This window comes from Setaria italica, chromosome V, assembly GCF_000263155.2.
Source record: "Setaria italica strain Yugu1 chromosome V, Setaria_italica_v2.0, whole genome shotgun sequence".
NCBI lineage: Eukaryota > Viridiplantae > Streptophyta > Magnoliopsida > Poales > Poaceae > Setaria > Setaria italica.
This window is the reverse complement of record NC_028454.1, coordinates 3200798-3218032: the sequence shown is the minus strand read 5'-3', so window position 1 is coordinate 3218032 and position 17235 is coordinate 3200798. Positions and strand designations below refer to the sequence as shown.

At 48.8% G+C, this 17235-nt stretch overlaps 2 protein-coding genes and 3 long non-coding RNA genes across 6 annotated transcripts; 3 read left to right on the top strand and 2 right to left on the bottom strand.

Moving 5' to 3' along the window:
• Nucleotides 1-2661: 2661 nt before the first annotated feature.
• Nucleotides 2662-5157, top strand: LOC101756773 (auxin-responsive protein IAA4). 2 transcript variants are annotated; one of them, XM_004967581.4, is made up of 4 exons: nucleotides 2679-3133; nucleotides 3994-4196; nucleotides 4577-4688; nucleotides 4771-5157. In XM_004967581.4, exons 1-4 carry the CDS (start codon nucleotides 2922-2924, stop codon nucleotides 4823-4825), a joined length of 582 nt encoding a protein of 193 aa, XP_004967638.1. In that variant the 5' UTR covers nucleotides 2679-2921; the 3' UTR covers nucleotides 4826-5157. The 2 variants fall into 2 exon arrangements, with proteins under 2 accessions (XP_022682759.1, XP_004967638.1); XM_022827024.1 differs by lacking the exon at nucleotides 4771-5157 and having other exon boundaries at nucleotides 2662-3133; nucleotides 4483-4687.
• Nucleotides 5158-6179: 1022 nt separating this feature from the next.
• Nucleotides 6180-7898, bottom strand: LOC101784752 (pentatricopeptide repeat-containing protein At2g33680). Its single transcript, XM_004971474.2, has one exon. It carries the CDS (start codon nucleotides 7896-7898, stop codon nucleotides 6180-6182), a length of 1719 nt encoding a protein of 572 aa, XP_004971531.1.
• Nucleotides 7899-9120: 1222 nt separating this feature from the next.
• Nucleotides 9121-10031, top strand: LOC101755557. Its single transcript, XR_001164137.1, has 3 exons — nucleotides 9121-9390; nucleotides 9506-9622; nucleotides 9759-10031. It is a non-coding gene; the product is annotated as an uncharacterized LOC101755557 (long non-coding RNA).
• Nucleotides 10032-12246: 2215 nt separating this feature from the next.
• On the bottom strand, nucleotides 12247-12804 carry LOC111257400. Its single transcript, XR_002677863.1, has 2 exons — nucleotides 12557-12804; nucleotides 12247-12474 (listed from the first exon to the last, which is right to left on the bottom strand). It is a non-coding gene; the product is annotated as an uncharacterized LOC111257400 (long non-coding RNA).
• A 288-nt stretch (nucleotides 12805-13092) lies between these two features.
• Nucleotides 13093-13483, top strand: LOC105913526. The gene is made up of 2 exons (XR_001164138.3): nucleotides 13093-13133; nucleotides 13233-13483. It is a non-coding gene; the product is annotated as an uncharacterized LOC105913526 (long non-coding RNA).
• The last annotated feature ends 3752 nt before the right edge of the window (nucleotides 13484-17235 follow it).

The window sequence follows — 17235 nt, the reverse complement described above, 5'->3', positions numbered from 1 at the left end:
ATAAACCGGCACTGAAGCCGCTTTATAAGCCCCGCCAAAAGGGCACTTAGTCATGAATCCAATCAGGACAGGTCTAATTTTAGCCAACAGATCTGTAATCAGGTCTTCATCCCTCCAGTATTCACAAGTGAGTGTGACACACACATACAACGATTAAAACAAGCTAATTTAATAAACAATTAGTTTGTCTTATGTTATGTATTTTAGAACGAAGGGATGAAGTATATTGAGACAATTTACAAACTTAAAATGCAAGCCCTTTTATTCAGCAGTTATTATTGCATCCATACTTCGCCGGTACGGCACCCTTTCTATATCTGCTTATTGACGAACAGTGCACAACAGATGCAATAACACCGCCGCACCGACTACACCCGTAGGTCCACCAGTACGCTACCACTGCTGCTACATGCTATCGCTGGCCACAATCATCCTGCCTGCAGAAGGCAGCAGGTGTCTGGGATTTGCATCATGCCGGGCGCAGAAGAGGAACGGAGACGTGCCAACAAAAGGGGGAGGCGCCTTTTCTCGTGTGGTTTTCTCCCGTGCCGTGCCCGTGTGTTGTCGTGTGCAACAGGAGCGCGTCTACGGCAGAAACGGTGGGAGAAAAGGTGAAGAAGGTGAAGAAGTGGCGTCCCCTGTGTCCCCTCCCTTCTCAGGAACGTCTCGTCCTTTTCCACTCCAAAACGGGGCGTGCTAGCTAACTGCCGCATTTGAGAGTTGAATGTTTGGTCGATCGATTGGGAGAAATTAGGTGCGCGATCACCACTTGGGCGGCAATCGTGCGCAGACAGTTAATTTTGGTTGCGCATCACATCTATCGTTGATTGATTTCCTTGAGCTTTTGGTTCTCTCAAAAGAAAACGTTTAGATATTGTATACTAGCTGTAATTCTAGTACAGTCCCTACAAAATTCAAGGTAATTCCCTTTTTATTAAAAAAAAAGTGGATTCCTACTAATTTTCCACGTTCCAAATGTTTATTCCATGCTGCTTAATTATTTGCTTCAGAATTCATTCTTTTATTTCCTTAACTGAATATCCTCTTCAGCATCGACATACTCTATGCTATCATTTTTATATTCTGCAGAACGAGCATGTGACAATTCAATAACTAAGATCTATATATAGATTAAAATTTTCGTTCTAGGAAAAAACAGATGTACTTTCAGGATACGACCTTCACCAATCAACAACAACAGAAAAAGAAGATGGAGTATCGGCTAGGAGTTACGGACTTACGGTCCTCCAGAAGTTGATGGCAAGCAAAAGGCCTCCTCGTCGCTAGCTCCTGCGCGAATCCCGCACCGCAAAGTCGCGCCCGGCCGGCTAACCGACGCCACTAGCTCCTGATCCCTCTCCCTCCCGATCGTCTGAAACAGGCCTGCAACCTCATACTACATGGATGGCAGCAGTGGGGGAAAAAACCAGGCAAAGCTGGCGCGTCGCGGTCACTGCGGTCTCTCGGCAAATTGGATTCGATGGGAAAACGACCCCCGGGCCCGGCTCAATCCGCGGCGCGCGAAAGGCGACCCTGTCTGACCGGTCGGGGCAACGAGGCGCCCCCGATCCGTCGCGGTGACGTGCCCGTCCGGGCCGGGCAGGGCGGGGTGGGGCGCCCGTGCCCGCGGCTGAAAACGACCGAGCGATCGGGTGCCCGGGACAAACAAAGCGGCCGCTCGCCGCTCGCGACCGTCGCTCGTTCCCGGCGAGAGGAAACGAAGGATTTCCTGCGGTTCCGTGGCCAGTTCCCGGCGCGGGGCACGGGCAGGGGGGTCGCTTTCGGGTGGCGGGGGCGTGTCCCCGGGCTGTAGCCCCGAGCCGCGGCAGGCCTCGCGCGGGTGTCAACACCGATCCGTGTGGCGCCCCCCCGGTCCGCGTCTTTATGACCGGGGCGCGCGCACGCACGTACGTTGACGACGCAGCGCTGCCAGCCACCTCTCGATGGCCGGCCGGGACGCGCTAGTAGTACGATCGAGTTGGTCTCTACTGCACGCCATGCCGGCCGGCCTCCGGCAATAACTCATGTGCCGGGCCAGCCCATGGGGTGGGATGTACAGCAACGTCTGTGGCGAACTGATCGCATCACGTACGCATCCATCGATCGATCGTGGGCGCGCGACGACTGCTCGAGCGTGCGCACATGATTGTGCGTGTCAGGATCCGGGACACTACTTGCTGGTGGCCCGGCGTGGACGATCGGTGCGTGTTGGTGTCTTGGTGTGGGGGGATGATGATGATGGATGATGGAGGGGACGAGGCGCGGCGGGGCTCACAGGAGATTTTGGTGGTGGTGGCCGCGCATCCATCGCATCCCCCGGGCGCTCGAGTGCACCCCGTACCAACCCAACACGACCGCTGTCGTGGAGAGGCCGGAGGGTGCGTGATATCATTGTTTTCTCTCGTTCCCTTCTTTTGATTTTTGATTAATCGATTAGCTAGCTAACGCACGTTTGTGTGTAGCGCTTGTATACGCGTATGTGGGCGATGGAATCATCTGGGCCGGGTAGGCGGGTACGGTGGTTCCGCTTTGCTGAGAGGCGTAAAGCAACGCATCGTTTAGCTCGAAATGGAATGGGGCTCGACCGGTTGTTTACACCCATCACATACAAAAAGAAACCATTGGGGGTTTTTTTTTCTAACACAAAGCATATGCAAAAAGAAGGTAAACATAGTAGCACCACCTCTCTCTCCTGTGCACATGTTTTTTTTAGCTCAATCCTTTGGCTTTGTCAGCCACTCAGCTCCCATCGCCCGCTATATATACACAGATCGCTTGCTCTCTTGCTTTCTCCCTTCCCTTCCTGCTTGTTGACGATTAGTTGTGAGATTCACTCCACACCCCTCCCCGTTTCTACATCGCTCCCCAGCTACCTCGGCTTCGTGCAATTAACAGCGGCTAGTGTATGCACGCCAGGCAGCATGGCGGAGTGTAAGCGCGGCGACGGCGGCGGCATGTCGCCGTCTTCGTCCATGGACAGCAGCACCCACCCGGTGCTCTCCACGACGTCGTCGGGCTGCCGGCCGGCGAGCCGGCGGGACCTCAGCACCGACCTCCAGCTAGGGCTCAGCCTGTCGCCGGCGTCATCCTCCCTCCTCGTCGCAGAGACCAAGAGCATCCCTTCTACGCCAAGGTGCCTTTTCTTCGCCCGCTACTCCTTTTCGATTTCTTAATTAGTAACTAGCTTTTGTGGTAGATGTTATCGGCAAGTCATACATGCAAGCAAGGCTTCCCCTCAGAGAAAGAGTTAATTAGAAACATGCATGTCTGATCTGTTGTTTTCGTTTATTTTTTTTATTTTAACCCATTACTCTTCTTAGATGAATCTTTGCCATCATTTCTCTGTACGAGATCAATCATATGCGTATATACATGTGGAATTGAGGGTTCTATAGTTATCTGCTTCTTTATGTTCATATTTGGACCTCTTCGCTCGCAATTCTCAAATAGATCATATGCATGAGCCATGAGTTCATCACCTTGCCCCCCGGTTCTTTTCCAATCTGTTGTTGGATCAGAATCCTAAGACATCTTAGATCTTGGGTCGTGTACTTTCTTGTTTATCCATGCATGCCTATATACAAACATCTTGATTATATCTGATAATGTTCAAAGTTTGTTTGCAATTTTTTTAGTAGTGGTTCCTAATTGAGGAAAAACTGCGATCTGAACTCTCACGTGGGAAACGACTTGTGGTCTTGAGTTTAGTGAGTTTTAATCAGGCAAACACTTAATTTTGCATCAATTTTCCTTATTTTTCTCGAGGGCATAAGCTTCTTTCATTGTTATGATTAACTGGAAGGGCAATTTTATCCTTAATTGATCATTGCCATCTTCGCAACAACTTTCAGATTCATGTTGTCGTTATCATATTTCAGAGATATACAGCATCCCCGATTAATATCCCAACAGTACTCTCCATCTAATTAGTTTCCTTGTGGACATCATCTACATTTATTAACAACACTGTCAACACGGACGGATGATGGGCAGGAACCAAGTACTCCCTGATTGGCCCCCGATCAAGCCATTCCTCAGAAGCGCCCTGACGGCGTCAGCACGCCGACGGCGGACATTGTTCGTGAAGGTGTATATGGAAGGCGTTCCAATCGGTCGGAAGCTGGATTTGCTCTTGCTGGATGGGTACGACAGCCTCCTTGCCAAACTACGCCACATGTTCAAGACTCCCATCACCTGTAAGTATACATCCAGCAGATCACTGCTCCAAGTTTTTATGGATGTGAAAACTGCATAAATAAAAATGTTTTTCGGAGAATATATGAAACCATCTAAGCTATCTGATGTGTATGCAGAAATGGATAAATCTACATAATTGAGCGACAGAATGGATTGTAGTAATGCCATGCCAACACTAGCTTTTCTTGAGATTCTAGCCACAAATATTTGCTAGCACCCGACCAACAATTTCTGAATTCTTTAATTTTAGGAGGAGTTCCTGTCTCACACATTAAATTTGAATAGATAAACTCAAGACATGCTGTCACATCTCACTATATTATTGTATTGTATGGCGACGCTTGCTGGTCGCTCTATAATCAATATGTGATATGATTAGATGCTGATGTTATGGAGTACCATCAACGAATTCCCCGCGAGAAGGCTGCACATGTCCTCACCTATGAAGACCAGGATGGAGACTGGATGATGGTTGGGGATGTACCTTGGGAGTATGTTTCTTCTGCGATTAAATGATTCACTTGTATTTCATTTACTTTCAGTTAATCTTATCTCTGTTCATTGTTCTGGCAGGCTCTTCCTTGCAAGTGTAAAGAAACTGAGGATTGCAAGAACAGATAAATGCTAGTTAGCAAACTTATTCATGCGGTGGGCTTTATATTTCTTTCTTCTTTTATATAGGTTCATTGAGAAAGATTTTGCTGAACAGAGTGGGCATGTGAAGCTGAGGCTATACTAACTGTGTACAGTATACTTAAGAAAATCAAACCTGGCTACCTCCCTAGAAAAATTAGAATTCTGTATTTTATATGCTCCTTTAGTCCTTTTCTGTTTCTTCAACTTGCCTTGTAAATACCATGGTTATTCGTTGAAGAGCAGAGAATTTGTATTCCAAATACTGTAATCCAATATATATATTTTCTTGCAAGTACATAGTATTTGCAAAGCTTTTCTTGTTAACAAGGTACTACAAGGATTACAGAAAACTATTTTAATTAGTGATCTCTTTATATAAGTATTGAAAGAGTGCGCCCACATTAAAGAGATATTTTCCCCCTTTTATGAAACCACATAATTCCCATTTTGTATTTATCCTTCTGAAAAATGAGTGGAGCAAACTTGTGCTACCATTTTGAGATTGGGTTTGGGATATCTTGATCTCTGGCTTTTAACTGTTTGAAACAAAACAAGATATCCTACCTTCATTACCCAAATTATTTAATAAGATCTAATATTACTAAAATGCGAGACACCTAGACATAAATCATAATTGCACTTGTTACAAAGAGGGGAAATGTAGTGGGAGAAAATACGAATATAGTCTCTAGGTTCTTGTAAGCTTGTCTCCAAGTCTATTGATGGGCATGGCCCACATCAACAACTGTGTAATTCCGCTTTAGTAAAACTTGAAACATGGAGACACAAGGCTTAAATGAGGTCAATCTACCCACAATATGTGGCATTTCATTTACCTTAATTTCTGCCACATATGCAACTCTGAAACAAGGAAAAACAATAAGCTGGAACAGATCTTGCCTGATGTGGAAGGAGGCTACAACTTGGAACCTTAAGTCCTTAACCTGAGGCCCTTGTCAGACAGCCAGGAGAATGTGATCCAAATATGATCGAATCACAATCCAATTGTTGCAACAGATGCTGAGCTGCTTGGTTCCTCCTTTTGCTGTGTAATTCAGCATGTAGTAATGGTGATCCAACTATGAGGAACACGTGCATTGACCACATTGTTAGTAATATAACTATTCTTCATTTTGTGTGTTCTGCTCTCACTAACATAGAAGTCAATTTGTTCACATATGATTCGGGTCATATCTTGCAGAATCCATGGCTGGGATGTTCATGAACCCTTGAGTATGCAGAAACCTGTTTAACTGTATGTATGTCAAACATGTAGCAAGCTTTTCTGCCTGACAAGTTCATCCATCATCCTTGAGACACCATAAATCTCACCTTTGCTGAAGTATTCATAACATAGAGGTTTGGTTCTTACTGTTGACTAAGCTGCGTCCCTTCTCCTTCCTTAACTCCTGGAACATCATCCATCTCCGCACCTCCTTTGCCTCCTCCAATCTTCCATGTGACGCATAAATATTAGCAAGCAAGACATAGTTCCCTGAATTTCCTGGTTCAATCACAAACAGCTTCTTAGCAACCTCCTCTCCTATCTCAAGGTCCCTGCAGTTCATGCAAGCCGAAAGTAGTGCCCCGAGGACTGATGCATCTGGCTTAACATTCATCTGGTCAATGAGTTGCTTTGCCTCACTGAGAAGGCCAGCTCGCCCAAACATGTCAACCATGCATGCATAATGCTCAGTTGAAGGTGTGATGTTATGAACTTGAGTCATTGAATTGAAGTACCTGCGACCTTGCTCAATAAGTCCGCTGTGGCTACAGGAAGAGAGAACACTGACAAATGTAATGTGGTCCGGAGGGATGCAATTCTCTAGCATTTTCTCAAACATACCAACCGCCTGCACTCCATGTCCATTCTGCTGCAGTGCAGTGATCATGGCTGTCCATGACATTACACACAAGCGATCTTTTGCTAACTGAAATGCTCGGAGTGCATCGTCCAAGCTGCCACATTTTGAATACATGGTGATAAGCGAGCTAGCAATGCCATCGCTGTCCAAGAAACCTGTCTTGATTACAGAGGCATGTATGCTTGCTCCAAGAGCCCATGACAGCATACATGCTGACGCCTGCAGAACAGTAGCAAAGGACACATCATCTGGCACGACACCATCCCTGACCATGGACTGGAACAGCATACAAGCCTCCTTGAAGCGGCTCTCATGAATGCAGGCACAAATGACAATGTTCCAAGTGATGACATCCCTGTGATCCATAGCATCGAACAGAACCAAAGCTTCCCGTGAGCATCCACACCTGGTGTACATGTCAAGAAGGCCGTTGCTAACACAGACCACGTCCAGCTCCAGCCCCACCTTGGCGGCGCACGCATGAACCTGGCGACCAAAGTCCACATTGCCCGCCCAGGAACAAGCGCTGAGCACACCTGACACGCTCACCTGATCCAGAGGCACCTCCCGCCCCTGCCCTGCCAGCTCCCTGAAAACCGACAGCGCTTTGAGGCACATCTTGTTCCTGGCGTAACCAACGAGGAGCGCGTTCCAGGACGCCGCGCCCCGGCTAGGCATTTCGTCGAACACCTTCCTGGACGCCGCCATGTCCCCGGCCTTGGCGTACACATCGACCAAACCGGTGTAGACGAACACGTCGCGAGGCGGCACGAACTTGGTGGCGCACGCGTGGACCTGGCGACCGCAGATGGTCGGGAGGCCGGCGCAGGCGGCGAGGACGGCGGAGACGAGGTGCGGGCTGGGGAGGAGCCCTCGGCAGGCGCCCGAGAAGAGCGAGAACGCGAGGCCCGGGCGCGGCCGCGCGAGCGCGGAGACGAGGACCGCGTAGGTGCGGAGGTTGGCGGTGGCGAGGTGGGCGCGGAAGGCGCGGAGCGCGTCGGCGAGGCGGCCCGCGGCGGCGTAGAGGGAGACGAGCTGCGTGAGGAGGACCGGGTCCGGGTGCGGGTCGGGGCGCGCGCCAGCGGAGACGATGAGGCGGGCGTGGAGCTGCGCGGCGTGCGCGGGGTTGGGGTGGCGCGCGTCGCCCAGCGCAGAGAGGAGGGCCGTCAGCTCGCGGACGCTGCCGCCGCTCGCGCTCATCAGCACTGCTGCGTGCTGCTCGCCATCCGGCGCGTGGCGCGGGCTCTCATGCGCCCCAGGGGCGCGCGCGGATCGCCGCCGTGGACCGTGCGGGCCTCCTCATCGCAGCGTGGACCAGGCCATTGCGGTCTAGCATTTTGACGATAAAGGTGGGCCGTGGGCTGCGGCTCCTCCAGGTGGGCTGGGTGGGGGAGTTTCATGCGAGAGAAATGCTTCCTTTGGGCCGTTTTGCCCGCCCGGCGTAGGGGGATGATGATGATGCATGGGTCCACGGCCGCCGCCGTCACGGTATCTTTTGTCTTTTTTGAACAGAGAAGTCCCGTACGCAGCCGGCTGCCCGCAGCAGGTTCTTCTCACAGTCACTCTCGTGCCAGCCGCCGGCCAGAGGCGTGATTGGCCAAGACTCTTTCTGCCTGTTTTTCCTAGCCTATCTTTTGATGAAGAGTATCCGTTGGGTTAGCATTTAGCAGACCACCAAAACCCACCACGATCTTCTGAATGACAAATCAAAGGGTGACACGGCTCACACGTGATTTGTGGGTGGGGAGTCGCTATCCGGGCTGTACCTGATGCCGCGACTTGGATGAAGCCGCCTCTCCTAGTACTTTCCTTTCTTTGCGAGGACTGTATGGTTCAAAGTCAGCTTGTGAAGTTGTGATGCCTTCGGTAGATAGAGAATTAAGGATTGATGCATGTCTAATGCCTTTGATTAGGCCTCCTCAAAATACTTTTTAGCTTTTGCGTTTTCTTAAGCTCCGCTGCTTAGCTATGTACCACCGAAGCCATCAACAAACCATCGGATGAAGCAATAGTCGTAGCAGCTAAAAGATAATTTCTCTCTCCTTGCTCAGAGGTCGTCTCCGATGCTCCACCGTTATAAGCCAGCCATCATGTGAGATTCTTCGGATGTATTCCATCCATTTCAAAATGTAGATTGATTTGACTTTTCTAAATACATAAATTTTGTTATGTATTTAGACATAATCTATAATCAGGTGTTAGAAAAATTATATATCTAAAAAAGTCAGAACAATCTATAATTTGAACGGGGAGTAGGAGGGAAGAGGCGAAGAGTAGTAAAAAGTACTGTCGAACACGAATATTTTTTTTTGTTAACTCTTAGTAACGTGTACGCAGAGAAAAGGTGAATATCGACTATTTGAGCTGGTGAAGTTAGTTCTCACAACAACCCGTAACAAAAACGCTCGTGTCGAATCGATCGCATCGTCACTCAGCCCACCCACAGACGAGTCCTCTGTCCTCCAGCTAGTTATTTTCCGCACACGTATAAATCCCCACACCACCCTTCGGTCTCCTGTCGCGGCTGCCCATAGCTGTTTACTGTGGACACATCAAACAGATAGCTGTAAGAGAAAGAGAAGCAACCTCTACGGATCGGAGCAAGATGAAGGAGGGCACGGCGAACTGCGTCGACATCCTCATCGCCATCATCCTGCCCCCTCTCGGCGTCTTCCTCAAGTTCGGCTGCAAGGTACTTGTACTCTCCATTCAGCGCCTCAATCAAACGATCTGACTGACGGGCGGTTTGTGCTCTCTCAGTCTCACCTGAATACCTGATCAAATTTTTGTTGTCCGGTGCCCTCCAGGTCGAGTTCTGGCTCTGCCTCTTGCTCACCTTCCTCGGCTATCTTCCGGGGATCATCTACGCGATCTACGCCATCACCAAGGAATAGCATGGAAACAGAGCAACCATTCAGGAGAAGGTGAGAACTGAGCAACATCCTGTCAAATTCTCATCTGTAACAATCGATTGAGCGCTTAAACAAGCGGAGTAAGGGAAAGGAAATAGCCGCTAACAGCATACTGATCTCTTGCTCTGCTGTTAATTTCTGGACGCAGGAACCGCGCAGGATGTAAAATTCTTGATTACCGGAAGCCTTTTGATTTGGAGATTGATTGTCAGCTGTCAATAAGCTACTACTAATTGAGCTTTAGTTTCTTGCTTCGTGTCCATGGATCGGTCTGATTATTTGTGGATCTTATGACGATATAGATTGTCGCGTGAAAAATTCCTGCCAATTGGTGCTTTTTTGTATGTAAGCAGTGGACTGTGCAAATTTGTCTGAAAAGGTAATAAATAATTTACATTGCCTGGTGAAAAATTCCTGCCAATTTGTGTTTTTTCTTTGTACGTATTCACTATTCAGTGGGCTGTAAATTTGTTTCAAACCGCGATAAGTAGATAATTTACATTGCTTGGTGATTTTGGGTGGTTCTCCACGTGGCGCTGTCATGTACTATGGGTATTGGGTAATTGCCTGGGGTTGCTTGTTACCTTGAAAGTGTAGCCAGCGTCAGCCTGGCTTGACTCAAAGCATGAAGCATCCCATCAGGCCAGGTACCGTTGAGAGAGACGCTCATGACACCGACGCCCAACGGCCTTCTTCCACTCGGATTAGGTGTCTATCTTTTTAATTTTTCCACGTTGATAAAAATCCTACCTATTGTTCATACACTAGACTGGATCTCGTTCTTTTAAAAAAGAAAATTTGAATAAGTCTAGTTGAGCTCATGTAACTATTATATTAGCCTATTTATCTCATGCCAAACTACACGTCTGAGTCATTTGGTGCCTATAAACCGTAGTCGTCGTGTCTCCACTCCACCAAGCCACGATCTCAGTCGCCACCCTCGATCTCCTCCTCCCATGACCAAACCAGCGTTGAGGTAAGCACCCTAGGCGCTCATTCTACCATCTCCAAACTTGTTCTCCCTCTCCTTATCAAAAGAAAAAACTTGTTCTCCCTGTCTCAAGTCTCAATCAGAGCTTCGACGAGCTGCCGTTTCCGCCTCTATTTCACCGTCGGCCACCGGCGATCCTTATCTGGGCTGAACCGAGCAGCGAGGAACATGCACCGTGACCCACTAAGCCCCCTTTTGGCAGGGCTTGTGAACCGACTTCAGCTCCGGCTTATCGGCTTCTCCTGCCAAACGCAAAAAGTCGAAACGGCTCATAGGGAAAAGCTGGTAGAAGCCCCGCGTTTTATGGTCTCTGCTTTTCACGAGCCGGTGGAAGGCTCATACCGGCTTCATCTCCACCTTCAGCTGTCCTCGGCAAAATTACCCCCATCCACACGGCACTCGTCGACGACGCGGGGAAGGAAAGAGAAGCGGTGCCCCGTCGGCCTGGCGGACCGCGCGCGCCGGCGGAGGCGCAAGCCGCACGCAGCGAGGCTGGAGGGCGGGGCTGGCTGTCGCGACGAGCGGTGGCAGGACGGACGCGGAGCGGGGCAGGGCAGGGCTGTTGCGACGAGCCGCGGAGGCGGGGCTGCAGAAGAGCGGCGCTGAAGAATCAGAGAGGAGTGGCCTGGCCGCCTGAGGAATGGAGTGGTGCTGCAGTGCTGCGTTGATAAGGCCGAGAAAAGGATGTGATTAGGAGAAGGACCGGATAAGGGAGGAAAAAAGAAATATAGGTGAGAAAAAAGAATAGTAGGGTAAACAAGAAGGAATAAAGAAATAGAAGGAAAAGAGGGAAAAAAGATAAGGTCATTACAAACCTAATTATTATTATCTTTTTATTTCACAAAATCACATTATCAACATAGGAATAGATAAAAACTCATATAATGTAAGGGCACAATCGACAATTGACATCTTCTACATATCTAAAAAGTTAGGAGAAGCCGTTCTGCTAAACGTTTTCCTACCGGATCAGATAGAGCCAGAAAAAGCTGCTTTTCAGATGAGTCAAAACCATAGCTGATTTTTCACTAGTAAGAGCCGTGCCAAACGGACCCTAAGCCTTCTCTGTGCACAACAAGAAACTCGACGCAAAACAACTGTTTCAACTACTCCCTCCGTTTATTTCTATAAGGCATGATATGACTTAACACGATCTCCTAGATTACACTTTGATTGTGTATTTATCTTACGTTATATTATTTATAGTTATAAACTTATAATCATTGAAGAGTACCCTCATTGGAGAGCACATTTAATTATAAATCTAACCCTTATCAAATTTATATTATAAAAATAAAAAATATTGATTAATTATTGATTAAAGATTGTAAAGTTTGAATATTAATATACTTGTTTGTAAATATAAAAGAAGGGAGTACAGCTTAAGGCCCCCGGCTGCTCAATTGCTCGCGGTCGCCAGGATCGGAGTATTTCGACAGCAATAATGCCAGGCCAGACTGTAGTCGCTGGCGGCTGGCGCCAGTCGTAGTCGTACAGCCTAGAACGGAAGTAGCTTCCGTGCTCGTTCGGGGAATGGACGGGATAAGGCAGGCTCCCTTCATCTAGCGTGGGGCAGCGACGTGATAGGCCAGGACTCTCTCTCAACCTTTTTCTTTTTACGGTAGATGAGCTAAACACCTCAAACGAGAAGAAAAGAAAATTACATATACTGGCATTTACAAGGCCTCGAAATCCATGATCTGAGGTTGACAAGTAAAGGAGTCTCCCAACTCCTCGTGATTTCTAGGTGTGATGTCGCTAGCTCTTGGTTCTGTAGGCCGTAGCTGAAGCTGCAATCTGACGAAGCGGCCTTGCGCTCCCAGTCTCCATTCCCCACTTCCTGCCGCCACAGTTGCTGCCATCAGTGATCAATCTACAGAGAACAATGGATGGAACACATAACGGGCATACTAATCCTCACTGAATTCAAACAAAATGCCCACACCAAGACCTACCAAGAAGCCATCACTCCGTGTCTCCATCGAACCGGTTAACCAGCAGTCCACCACACACAGACCAATGCACTTATGCACCTTGTGGCTTGGGTCGCGCCCGGCTGCTGTGCTTATATAGCGGTTTCAGTGCTCTGCTTACACATAAACCAACCAGCGTAGGGAAGAAAAAAGAGGATCCTCTTAGGGAAGAAAGAGGATCGTCGTCGGAGCCACAGACACCTGCTTGCCGCCGTACGGATCGGAGCACCATGTCGGAGGGCACGGCGAACTGCATCGACATCCTCATCGCCATCATCCTTCCCCCACTCGGCGTCTTCCTCAAGTTCGGCTGCAAGGTAATACAGTGCCTACAATCTCCTGGCCTGATTGATGCTAGTCGTCACTCTGAATACACTCTCTGCATCCATCCGATCTGACTGCTGCATGAGCTGATTATTGAATCCGGTCGCCTGCTGCAGTTCGAGTTCTGGATCTGCCTCTTGCTCACCTTCCTCGGCTACCTCCCTGGGATCATCTACGCGATCTACGCCATCACCAAATAGTAGTATGAGCACAGCAACAACAGCTCGGCCCGGAGGTGAGATGCTGATCAGGTTCTTTTTTCAGCAGGTGGACGTAGCCATGTAGGGTGACTAGCTGCCAGCATAGTCGATCTCTTAACAATACCTGGATGCAGGAACCTGTGCCGGATGATGTGTGTGCTGTGTCGTTTGGAGATTTGTCATTTGTCGAACTACGTACAAACCGATCGAGCTTTTCTTGCTTGTGTTTATGTATTCAGACTGTGTATGTTTCGTCAAATCATCATCTGAAACTGTAATAAACCGATGTACGCTCTCCGATCCATCTTGTTGTTCAGTTGAACGAGCTAGCTCTGGACTGGATACTATGTACTTTCTCCGTTTCAAATTATAAGTTGTTTTGGTTTCTCTAAATTTATAGATGTTTGTATGCATCTAGACATACACTATATTTAGGTGCATACAAACATCTATACACCTAGAAAATGAGACGGAGGGAGTAAAGTCACTTCTAGCGAGGGATTTCATATTTATGTTCAGCCACATAAGCAACATGGTGTTGAGTTCATTGTTGAAATAGCTAGTGTATGGCTTCATTTTTGTTGTTTCATAGGAACGAATTTTCCATTGGAAGTAGCTTATAAATTGTATGATTCGGCAATTCCGTATGGTAAGTGCCTTGATTTATGGGAGGTTGCTACCACTTGCCTGTCATTCTCAAAGTCCAGCCTAGCGAGCCAAGCTAGTAGTAGGGCACGCAATAAGGCTCGATTGGCAGCTTCGTTTCGTAATCTCGGTGTCCACAGTTTTGTCAGCAAACCTACTATTGCCGATTCATACGTTACTCATCATAGCCAGCCGGACAGATTATGATGCCTATAATTTCAACGCACCGTCCACCACAATTTGAAGCTTGAGCATGGCCCCGTTTGTATTAGCTTATTGCGGCGGTGCGGCAGCATACCACGCACAATGGCACCAAACGGCGCGCGGCGGCCGCGATTCTGCACGTCGCGCTTCAGTCCCGCGGCGCGATTTGAACTGCTCGCCGCGAAAACGCGACAGCGGAAGAATCATCACGGTCCGGCGCCGCGCAGCCCTGATACGCGTGATCCCCGACCGCGGAAACAAACACGGCCGTCCTCTATCTGAGCACCAAACATGTGGAGAACAATTTGAAGCCATCTAGTTGCCCCCCTATTTGTACCTGCAGGCCGTGTCTGAGTCCAGTCCATTCCTTGGACTGGGCTGAACGGCAAAAAGAGGCTCATATAAAATAATGAGGGTGTGGCCCATGCCAGCCCAAATCTAGTGCGATCGATCCTCTCTCTGCAGTTGACACCGGCCGGCAAAGCAGAAACTGTCCGGCGGCGGCGATAGCGGCGAATCCGGCGATTGCCGCGATGCACCGCACCACACGATCGCGATTCACGACGTCTTCATTCTTCTTCTTTAGGTCGCTTCTACGCAATACACATGACAAGTTGCACGCTCGTGGGGGTAAATATAGGCCTACAGCTGGGTATACCCAGTCTCTAAATCCACACCCACTTCAAATAGGTAGAAAATTATATACTCATCAGAAATGATCTGATGAGGAGGTTATTGTATAAGAAGGGTACAATTAATCAATTGGATATGTATATATATGTAGTATAAAGTTAACTATTTCAATGAGTGGGATTGGGGAAGATAATGAGTGAATAATAATTATACGAATTTGGGTGTGAACAAGAGTGAGTTTGCCTACACCCTCCCTAGTGGCAGGCCTAGGTAAATACATGGGATTGCGCGCAATGTGTGGCAGATTTTCTTACAAGTCATTTAGCAGATGATTGGGTTAACCAAATTCGGGGGAGAAGAATTGACGTCGACAACTTTACATTTACATGTGAAAAATGGTGTTGTTGAGTCCTGAATGAACATTCATCTCAAGTTGCCTTGCAAGTGCGGCGGGACCTTGTCCTACTAGGAAGAGGGGGCGCGCTTCGCCGCGCCTGCTTCTACTCTACGCGCCAATGCGCAGTGACGTGCGATGTATATGCATCAACATTCACTACTTCGTTGATGCGTCGTTTTGACAGCTTGTTACATGAATTTCAGTAATCGGAAATGGTCAATATTAGCAACGATGCTGGGTACGGAGTATTTGGCAAGTTGGTACCATGGCTAATGCAATACCCTGTCAATGACTTATAATTTATTGTTCTGAAGCTCTAATTTGTAAAGCAACCTACCATAAAAAAAACTACCTATAAGTTTGTAGGTGCAGAAAATAAAGGGACTTACCCTAAAGAGCAAACAATATACACCGGCCGTCACATAGTGTAGTCAAGAACTAAGTTACATATAGATCACACCGCTGACAGGGCTACCATTCCTGCAACTTAAATGGGAAAGTGAAAACCTAGAAGCGAAATGAAGCAGGCAGTACACTCAGGAAATTGGAGTAGCATAAACAAAGAAACAAAAAAAAAATGACAAAAAGTAATACATCTTATCAGCATGAATCCAGTAGAAAACCTAGCTGAAGATGGTTGAGCATGAGCTTGAGCATGTCCCTCGCACCAAAATTCTCATCATCCTGTAGAAGACCGAAATTCTTCATGAGTTATAAGAACCACAGATGCATTGCTTATTGAATCACTCAAAATAGTGCAAGTTCTGCATGAAACCACAGTAAGAATTATTAATAATAACCTCAAAAACAAATATAGTACCAAGCCATGTACTACTTCAGCTATTGATGACTAGTGGAAGGAGAGTTCATATAATTTCAGTAGTCGTCTTTGAGATGCCACATTCTTAAGTATAATTTTATATTAGTATTATTTATTTGAAGGTGTCCGTATAAACAATTCAATTAGCCGATAATTAAATCAGAAAAAACATACAAATGAAAGGAGACAGTGGAATACAATGGGTGACAGTCAGGAAGGCTGAGGCCAGCAGTAGAGGGATGTGGGTGAAGGATGCTGCATCGATCAAAAGAGATTGGAAATTACTGAACTCCATTGCAGTGGTAACAGGTAAGAAAGCAAAACATAAACGTAAAGGCACATACTGAAAAATATAGAGGGAGAACTAACCTGGCCCGTGCAGAGACGTGCAATGAAAAAATATTATGAATTCCAGTGCATAAATGCAACCCAGCTGCACCAAATGCATGCGCTGCTCCCGGGCGTAGTCGCCGTGCCCCTGCTGCAGTGCTGGGCCAATCTTGTGGCCTGCGCGCGAGAACGCTCAGGCACCGTCGTGGGACCTCCAGCCCAAGTCACGGCGCCCGCGCGCGGCCAACGCCCGCCGCCATCGCCATTCGCCGATCGTCGTTGTCTCGGGGTTGCCGGGGGACACATGAAGCCAAATCTGATGGGGTCGTCGAATTGTGCAATTGGTATTGCTACCGATATTGCTACTTCGATACTAAACGGGAGACTTTTAGTACCGGGTCAAAGAATCGATACTAAAGGGGTATTAAAAAATAAAAAAATTAACAGCGCTCGACCCCGCATCCTGCCGGCCGCGCCCGGCTGCCCCGCCACTGCGCCTCGTCGGTGCCGGCGGCCCCTCCCCCGCGACCCGCCGGCCACCCTTTCTTCCCGGGCGGCTGCTGCTCCTACTTGGCGGATCTCTGAGGCACGGCGAGTAGGAGCAGCGGCCGACCGGGAAGAAAGGGTGGCCGGGGGGTCGTGGAGGAGGGGCGGCTGGGTGCAGCCGGCAGGATGCGGTTGGGAGAGGAGCAGGTCCAGCAAGGGGAGAGAGAGAGGGAAGTCCCCGTCGCCACCCTTGCCTCCTACCACCGCCATTACCCCCATCGCTACCCTTGGCCTGTCGCCAAGAAAGAGAGAGAGGTCGCCGCCCTTGCCCCCGTCACAGAGAGAGAGGGTGAGGCCCCATCGGCCCGCCTTGCCCCGTCACAGAGAGAGAGGGTGAGGCCCCGTCGGCCTGCCGTGCCTCGCCCCACAGCTCCCTTGCGCCGGATGCCGCATCCTCCACCCGCATCGTCGCTCCTCGTCCTACGCCGCATCCTCCACCCGCGCCGCTGCTCCTCATCCTCCACCCGCGCCGCTGCTCCTCATCCTACGCCACATCCTTCGGCCGCCGCCTTGCCCAGCGCTACCTCCACACCTCACCTCGCCGCCTTTCCTCACCGCTAGT